Source organism: Hibiscus syriacus, unplaced genomic scaffold (genome assembly GCF_006381635.1).
Source record: "Hibiscus syriacus cultivar Baekdansim isolate YM2019G1 unplaced genomic scaffold, ASM638163v2 tig00002226_pilon, whole genome shotgun sequence".
Classification (NCBI taxonomy): domain Eukaryota; kingdom Viridiplantae; phylum Streptophyta; class Magnoliopsida; order Malvales; family Malvaceae; genus Hibiscus; species Hibiscus syriacus.
Window position 1 is genome coordinate 98,800 of NW_024061916.1, and position 9,986 is coordinate 108,785.

Here is a 9,986-nt window from a genome sequence, read left to right on the forward strand (position 1 = left end):
ACTATTATATTCTAATTTTATTTTATTTATTTAATTGAGAAATTACCAGGTTTGTCAACCATAAATATTTTTAGTGATGTAATATGTTTGTTTGACAAAAGAAAATACCACAAAGGTAAAAATGAAAGTAATTCGTATATAAATAAATAATGTAAGTGATAAAATGCTATTTTTCTAATTTCAATGAGTAAAAATGAATATTTATATAACGAAAGTGATCATTAGCTTTTTTTTTTCCTAGTACCAAAACTCAAAATTAAGATCTTGCTTCATTTAATGATGAATTTGAATTTGCTCCGAGTGAACTCAGATGATATATGCCTGGTAAGAGTTTAACATCCGAGTTCACTTAGAGCTCCAATGCCATGGACAACTCAACCATTAAAAATAAAGATTACAAAGATTGTGAACCAGAAAGCTGATATATGCAAAGGGTTGTTTTTAAGCAATCTCAAGATTTCTGCAACAATTAAATATTGCAAAAATCATTAGAAATTGTTTGCCTTTCAAATTAAATTTTCTGACTTTAATCACAAACAACCCAACCTAATCTGAGATTCATGAGCCATATTAAACTCATTATGAATTCTAACCAGCCGGAATTCAGATCAAAGTAGAAGACCAAGTAGAAAAAAGTCAAAAGGCGGCCATGGTTTATCCAGTTTCCGTTAAAATCTGCTGTTGCCGGCTGCTTGAGTTAGGGGAAACTCCACCCTGTTTTTCTGATATAAACATAATGTTAAGTTAACATACGCACGCTCGGTTGAAATTTGATGTTTAATCAAATATCACGCAATTTCATCGCAAGAAATCGGCCCCTGATAACATATAAAACAACAATAATGTCAACTGTAAACCTGTTCATGATAAACCAGTGTGATCTTACATTTACTTGCATGCAATTACAATCCTCAGTTCTGCAAAAATGGATGCTTTCATCTTTTTCTTAGCTTTATTCACGTTAATGGCGAGTACCCCTCCAGCAGACGCAGCCGAAACTTCAGCAGCAGCTTTACTTAAAACAGTTGACCAATCGGGGAAAGGGGACTATGAAAAGATACAAGAAGCCATTGATGCAGTGCCATCAAACAACAAAGAAGTTGTTTTCATATTGGTTAAGCCCGGAGTGTATGAAGAAAAGATTGTTGTGCCTGCAGACAAGCCTTTCATTACATTAAGCGGTTCCAAGGCAAATAACACCATAATAACTTCGAGTGATAGTGGGAATATAATCAAATCTGCTACTGTTACTGTGTTGGCTTCAGATTTTGTTGGTCGATATCTCACAATTCAGGTTTGTAATAACGCACCAATCTATTTAATTCATAAACTTGTTTAGTTCGAGTGTTTTCGAGTTAAACTGACTGTTTGTGTGTTATTTCGTGGATAGAATACGTTCCGAAAACACGGAGTTCAAGCAGTGGCACTAAGGGTTTGTAGTGATAGGGTAGCTTTCATTGGATGCAGAATTTAGGTTACCAGGATACGTTGCTAGATGAAACTGGAAGACATTATTACTACAACTGTTACATAGAAGGAGCTGTTGACTTCATTTGTGGGAACGCCGCTTCTCTTTTTGAGGTAACATTTCAAGAACCAGGTACTTACCTATAATTAGCAGATTTGGATCATAAACTTACATATGGAATTCTCCTGGGATTTCATTTCAATTTTTGGGTTATTTCAGAGGTGTCATTTGCATACAGTCTCTGAAGAATTTTCTGCAATTACAGCACAACGAAGGCAGTCTCCTTCAGAAGAGACAGGGTTTACATTCCCAGGTTCCAAGATGACTGGGGAGAGGACTGCAATACTAGGAAGGCCCTGGGGCTCATATTCCAGGGTTGTTTTTGCCCTTACTTATATATCCAATGTCATTCTACCTCGGGGATGGGATGACTGGGGGGACGCATCCATGCAAAGGTAAAATCAAAAGAAACTCTCAAAATCAGTACTGATCTTGAAATTCTGGGATTGCACAAATTATGAATATTGTTTGCTTTTGATTTATGTTTAGGCATTTGATTTTTGCAGCACGATGTTTTACTATGAATATAAATGTTACGGACCAGGAGCCAATACAAGTCAAAGGGTTGAATGGTCACAAAAGCTGGCGCCTAAAGAGGTTGAGCTTTTCTTATCAAAAAGCATAGTTGAGGCCAAAAGTTGGATCAAACCTACCCCGAAACATTTCAAGAAACCTTTCCTTGCCATTTCTAACAATTCCACCGAACATCCTTAGTCCTGGACAACATTAGTAGTGTACATGCTTAATGTAACTATATCATATTAGAAAAATCCTCTGTATTGAGAAATTGAATAAATAAAATTTTTAAAATAATGTTTATATTTATTCTAATGTATAAAACTATTTTTAATTTCAACTAACTAAAATTAAATAATCTCTAGTGGGATGAGACATTAGATCCCTTAAGCAAGATCAGATATTCGAATATTGTCGTTTGTGAATGGAGCAAACTGGATTGGGAGGATCGCCATTACATCTGCAATACATGAACCAAATTAGTCGATTAATAAAGGATAAACTACATAGTTTGTCACCTTAAACGTATGGTCATTGTATTCAAAAAAATATAATTCGTAGCTACTTTCGTTTTATTTTAATTAAGATGTAATTACTGAAACTTTAACTTCCATTAGTTAGATGGTGTGACACGTTAGTAAAAATGTTTAATTTTTATTTAAACTCTTGAACTTTAAATAAATTATTAATATGGGTTTTTTGTAAACTTAAAATATTTCAGGGATTTATCCCCTTTTTTTCTATAAGTTTTCTTCCCCAACTTATCTTCTCCGCCGCTTCCCCTGCTTCATCTGATTTTGCCTTCGAGAGCCTTGGTGGTTAAATTGCACTATCTGATTTGTTCCCTTGCAGCTATACTGAGAAACAACAACAACTAAACATTTCCGCACTAAGTAGGCTCTACTAAATGTATAACTACACACCCAAAATATGCAAATATATTCATGGGACAACCAATAAAGTATTCAAATATTATCTAAATTCAAAAAAACAAAGCACCAAAATTTGGGGAAGAATTGGATTGCCCAGTAATTATTAAGTAAACTCTAGAATCTACAACATATAACAAAGCAACCCAGAAACCATTAACACCAAATGATAACACAAAATCTATCAAATCCAAAATCACGCTTTCCCTAGCAACATCCCAGAATTTAACAACAGCATCGTCACCTCCGGAGAGCAAATGGAGATTATCGAGAACCATGTAATTAATGAACCAAACCGAGAGGGTATGAGACCAGAGTCTACGAAGTGAGGTCCGGGTTTGACATCGAAGACTTGGATGAGACCAGTGAGATCAGAAGCGACTTAGAGCAGGCCGTCGGAACGGAAGGACAAAGAAGAAACGACGTCGGAGAAGGAGGTGATGGTGGATGAAGGTGAAACGTCGCCGTCTGAGAGAGAGACTGGGGAGAAGAGGGAAACGGAGGCGGAGTAGGCGACGACGAAAGGGTGGGCGACGAAGGGGAAAAGGAAAGGGAAGAGATGGAGGAGATGAGGTTAGGGATACGAGTGGATTTGAAAGAAGAAAAAAAAATGGCTGACCCTTGTTCCCATATGTAATTAATGAACCAAACCGAGAGGGTATGAGACCAGAGTATACGAAGTGAGGTTCGGGTTTGACATCGAAGACTTGGATGAGACCAGTGAGATCAGAAGCGACTTAGAGCAGGCCGTCAGAACGGAAGGACAAAGAAGAAACGACGTCGGAGAAGGAGGTGATGGTGGATGAAGGTGAAACGTCGCCGTCTGAGAGAGAGACTGGGGAGAAGAGGGAAACGGAGGCGGAGTAGGCGACGACGAAAGGGTGGGCGACGAAGGGGAAAAGGAAAGGGAAGAGATGGAGGAGATGAGGTTAGGGATACGAGTGGATTTGAAAGAAGAAGAAATAATGGCTGACCCTTGTTCCCATATGTAATGGAGTAAGGAGATGTAAGATAGTAGGCTGCCCTCAACACCAGGTTGAGAGTAGCTTCCGTAGAAGACCTCCGAATTATGAAATGTCTTCCGTGGGACTCGATCCCACGACCTCAAGGTTAAAAAAAGAGTAAATTATAACTTTATCCCTAAATTATTTTGAATTTATAAATTGATCTATAATTAGTATTTTATCTAAGATTTAGGGGGTTAAAGTAAACAATTAAACCCTTTTACTAATATTTCACGTCATCAAACTAATAAAATTTAATATTTTAGTGACCACATCTTAAATAAAACAAAACGAAAGTAACTATAAATTATGTTTTTTAAATCTAATGGCCCATACGTTTATAAAACTGCTTAATATATCAATTGAAAAAGCTAATATACTTTGAAAAAATATTTAGAAATTATTTGAAAAGTAACATAAATATATGTTTTCAAATTATTATTTAGAAAATAAAATAATTAGTAAAAGAATTGCTTAATATATCAATTGAACTTTAAATTTGACCACATCAACCCTATATATTACTTAAAAAATCTAATTTCAAATTTAAAGTAAATAAAAAAAATAAAAGTATCAAATTAATAAAATATCAATAAATGAATATATTAAGCTAAAAAATCTCTCACCAATTAACCCTCATATTAACTCATTATTGGTGCTTTAAATGTTTTAAGTACCCTCTAATTATTTTGTTTTCTCTTTGCATACTTAGACACTTAAACGATTTTGATACTCTTTTTAATTCGGCCTTACATCTTTTAGTTATTGTTATACATATTTGAACCCATTATCAATCATTCAACTTTTATTTGAAGAGTCGATAAAGTTAATTCGGTATGTTAAAGAAAGTGTTGTTTTTTTAGAGATTTTATGTTCAAGTAATTACGTTTGTAAGGTGTGGTATACATTGTCAATAGTTAAAAAAAATTGAACAAATATTATCTTGTACTATTAAAAAACTTTTTAAAAAATAGATAAGAAACAATGGTAATCTTAAATGATTGTGTCAATGTCGTTAACTTCGAAGATGTGTGAAGATCAACATTAACCTTGAAATCGGATAAATTCATCGACTCTATTATATTTGTTTATATCAAACAAAAACAGTCGTATGGTTTCATATTAGGTTGGACGAACTTATAAAACTTTAAAATAGAAAAAAACTTATAAATTTAAGAGGGATAAAACTATTTTCAATTAGGGCGACCACCCCTATAAATCCATCCTCGGTACCAAGTGGACCAGCGTGAGCAGCCATTTTTTATTATTATTTATCCTCTTAACCCGATGGATTTCGGCTTAGAAACTGGCAATCTTAAATGATTGTGTCAATGTCACCTATAGAGTTGATCACTTCGAATGGGAGATAAGAATGCCACAGAGAAGTCAGTTCCATCAGCCCACGACTTTCATAAAACCCCCTGTTTTTCCCATAGTTTTCAATGGAAAGTTTATTGGCTGTTAAAGAGTTGGTGAAGCTTGGCCCTATCATTTTGGCCAACATCGCCTCCATTTTCAATGTGAAAACAATACAGAAGAAAACAACACATGATCTTGAGGATAAGGAAGAAAAAAAAAACAAAGGAAAAGATGACCATCAGGGTCCCCACCGCCTCTATATAAAAGGCTTTCCCCGAGGTATTTGCTGATACATAGTCACATATCATTACTTAAAAAAGTCTGGTTTTTGGAGCAAGTCGGCCAAATGGGTTCTCTAATGGCGGGATGGGATTCTACTGTATCAGAATCAGATCCTGAATCAGGTAATTTCAGTGAACACTTTACTTGGTTTAGTGTTTCCATGCTTTGCCTTTGTTGTTCAACTTATTTGAAAACATTTTCAGTCATACGCGAAAGAAATCGATCGCTTACCAAGGAAGAGATTGAAGCTTATTGGAAGTCACAGAAGGGAATGGAGGAAGAACATCTCAAGGGTACCTTTAGTCCATCAGATAGCTGCAACCCCTTGTCCAATACAAAACAGGACGTGGATGCAGAAACAAACCTGGAGAATATCATGAAGAAAAATGGGTGGTGAGCAGCCAAAAGAAGGGTTTAAAGTTGAAGTATTTTCATTAACATAATAAGTTTAATGTAAATGAATGCAGGTGGAGAAGGAGCAATTGGGCATTCTTGAATGAACCGCCAGTTCTTGACCGCCATATCAGCAGTTACAAACCACAGTTCCACGTTGCCAACCTTGCTGCTTCCAAGCTTAACAAAAATTCCGGAATCAGTGTTTAATCTTCGGCTCTGTGCTATCTTTTGTGGCCATATCTTTTATGTTATAAAAAGTTGTAAGAGCATTGTTTAGATGTCTGCTTGTGCATGAGTTCGTGGAGTCTATACATTTTTTTCTGAGCCAAAGTCTGTACATAAATATGAAGGGGAATGAATCCGTATTAAGCATTTGTTCTGGTGATGACATCATTCGGAACTGCGAAGAATTGTGTTAAATCTTTGTATTGTTGATTCATTTCGCTTTTTGTCGAGATTACGATGATATAATGGTGTTGCGAACTCAGAGATAAAGAAAGCTTCTACGTATCACTTATTGTCCAAGGTCCATGGGCTGAATTTTGAGCAAGATGATCCTACAATTATTACAAAAGTTACGTATGTTTTGTGATACATTTTTATTTACTGAATAAATAAAAGTTTTTATGTAGAAAAAAATGAAATTTTAGAAACTAGACATATTTCTAATGGGTATATAGAGATTTAATTCATAAAATTATGATTTTATATTCTATTCTACAAAATTTTTACTATAATATATTATATGTCGAAAATAATTGAACGATAAATGAGAAATTAATATTCAAAATAAGTTACTTATGAATTATATTGTGCAAAATTAAAAATTTAGATCTAATACTAAGTGTGGAAGGTGTTTATACTCAATAAAATTGGGGTGCACCCACGTGACGTAGACGACGTGAAATATTCAAACTAATGATAAAAAGAGGTGAAGTTACATGTTGTTGATAAGTGACATTTATGTTCATCTTATTGTTGTATCCTAACATAGATCAAATTTATCTTAAGAACATTGTGTAAATATGTCTTTAACAACTTTGATCATTCGATTTTATTCTTTAATTTTAATGTTATATTTATTTTAATTCGTTCAATTCAATAATAATATCTAATTATTCTATTATTTTATTTTTCAAATTAATTGTCTAATAATATATTTATTAAAAAAGAAAAATATTATTATTCGGTGCGAGTGTTACTCTCTATTTTTTACACCGACCCCAAAAAAGAAAAATTATGCCAAAGCCGGTTCATGAACCTCATGATCACATGATCTAACACAAGATCCCTTATTTTTTTTTCTAGTTTTGATCGGACAAGATCTCTTGTTCGGTTTTCGAGCATGTGCATGCATAAATTAGGGAAAGTCTCACATACGGAATATACGATTAATGAAAAATATTATTGAAAATGTTATAATTTTTTAAATAAATTTTGTAAAAAATTATCATAAATATTATTATTTTTACTGAAAATATTATTATTGAATGTTTATCGGATTTGTTAATATATTTGATAAAGCGTTATCTAAAATATTATTTTTTTTCTACTAGAAATATTAATATTAAATATTTTACCAAAAATATTAATATTTTAAGTAAAAAATAATTTTTTAGATAATTTTTTATAAAAAATATTAAAAAATCGAATATTAATACTATCTACGACATAACTTACCGCATGAATTGGGGTCGTTCTGCGGTGCGGCGCCTAAAAAACGGCTAATATACGGCGTGACCGGTTAAACAAGTGACCGGTTAAAATTTAGACCGGTTATGTTATATTATTTAACCGGAAATATTATAAAGTACAATAACATACTAGGTAGCGCTTATATAATGTAATAGGTAGCGCTTATATTTACCTATTTTATAAGTAAACCAGTATATTTATACCGATAGCATTGCAAATTTACCTATTACATTATATTATATTGAAAGTGTCCATACTTTTTATAAAAAGGATCGATACTTTAACAGTGTTTCATGTTTTCCACCTACAATATTGATTTAATAATTTCATTTGCACAAAAAATTATTTGATTGTTTTGATATTTTATAAAATATTATTTAGAATTTTTAATTTAATAATAATATATACCGTAACGTAAAAAATAAATCATTAGACGCCTATAATTACTAAATTAATATCTTAAAACTCACTCAAAAGATAACCTTAAATTAATGTTTTCCACAGTGAAAAAAGTATGGACACTTTTATAAAAAGGATAGACACTTTACAATATAACCACTACCTATTGCTTGGCATCATATGAGATTTGGATTTTGATTTCCTTTGCTTGGCACCAAATGAGCTTTGGATTTGATGAGCATCGGAAGTATTTCAGACTTATGATTTGGGTGGTACTCAACTTATGATTTTAGTTGCTATTTGTTACATTTCTTGTATACCACCCAGATCATACGCCCGAAACGTTTCTGACGCTTTAAAGTTGACCAAAAAATAAAATGGTCGGGATTTCCCTCGCGTTTATACGTTGGAAAAAAAACAATGGAAATTAGGAATAATCAATGATAACATGCATATTGGCTTGGGCTAATATTTATAGTGGAGCCGAAATATATATTGAAATTCAAACTCAAATTGAAATTTAAATTCAAACTCCAATTACATATGAAATGAATTTGAAATGCAGTGTTAAATTGAACATGAAAATTGCATAATTGATTCATACTGTTCAAGTAACATGCTTTATGAACCATCAAGCTAAAAGACAATATTGATTGAGTTCAAAGCTGAGTTGTGAGTTGATGGAGTTGTCACACTTGTCACATGGTTGGAATAAAGTACTCACATGCGAGATAGATACCTATTACATTATATAAACGATACCTATTACATTATATAAGGGCTACCTATTACATCATATGTTTACCTATTATATTGAAAGTGTCCATACTTTTTATAAAAAGGATCGATACTTTTTTTAAAACTTATGTAATTTATGTTTCAATTTTTTTAACAGTGTTTCATGTTTTCCACCTACAATATTGATTTAATAATTTCATTTGCACAAAAAATTATTTGATTGTTTTTATATTTTATAAAATATTATTTAGAATTTTAAATTTAATAATAATATACCGTAACGTAAAAAATAAATCATTAGACGCCTATAATTACTAAATTAATATCTTAAAACTCACTCAAAAGATAACCTTAAATTAATGTTTTCCACAGTGAAAAAAGTATGGACACTTTTATAAAAAGGATAGACACTTTACAATATAACCATTACCTATTACATTATATAAACGATACCTATTACATTATATAAGGGCTACCTATTACATCATATGTTTACCTATTATATTGAAAGTGTCCATACTTTTTATAAAAAGGATCGATACTTTTTTTAAAACTTATGTAATTTATGTTTCAATTTTTTAACAGTGTTTCATGTTTTCCACCTACAATATTGATTTAATAATTTCATTTGCACAAAAAATTATTTGATTGTTTTTATATTTTATAAAATATTATTTAGAATTTTTAATTTAATAATAATATATACCGTAACGTAAAAAAATAAATCATTAGACGCCTATAATTACTAAATTAATATCTTAAAACTCACTCAAAAGATAACCTTAAATTAATGTTTTCCACAGTGAAAAAGTATGGACACTTTTATAAAAAGGATAGACACTTACAATATAACCATTACCTATTACATTATATAAACGATACCTATTACATTATATAAGGGCTACCTATTACATCATATGTTTACCTATTATATTGAAAGTGTCCATACTTTTTATAAAAGGATCGATACTTTTTTTAAAACTTATGTAATTTATGTTTCAATTTTTTTAACAGTGTACTGCGAATTTAAAATGATAATATACTTGTAGTTATTGTACATACCTAAATATGTACTGCGAATTTAATGTTGTACCCACCCTTTAACTACAGAAACATGTTCAAAATGAACCTTCGTTTACA

The 9,986-nt window shown here is 31.9% G+C and overlaps 1 protein-coding gene and 1 pseudogene across 1 annotated transcript; both read left to right on the top strand.

Annotated features, from left to right (window-relative positions):
* The first annotated feature begins 964 nt into the window (after positions 1 to 964).
* On the top strand, positions 965 to 2,242 carry LOC120138438 (annotated as a pseudogene).
* Positions 2,243 to 5,621: 3,379 nt separating this feature from the next.
* On the top strand, positions 5,622 to 6,386 carry LOC120138478. Its single transcript, XM_039153935.1, has 3 exons — positions 5,622 to 5,740; positions 5,822 to 6,011; positions 6,086 to 6,386. Exons 1-3 carry the CDS (start codon positions 5,683 to 5,685, stop codon positions 6,219 to 6,221), a joined length of 384 nt encoding a protein of 127 aa, XP_039009866.1. The 5' UTR covers positions 5,622 to 5,682; the 3' UTR covers positions 6,222 to 6,386.
* The last annotated feature ends 3,600 nt before the right edge of the window (positions 6,387 to 9,986 follow it).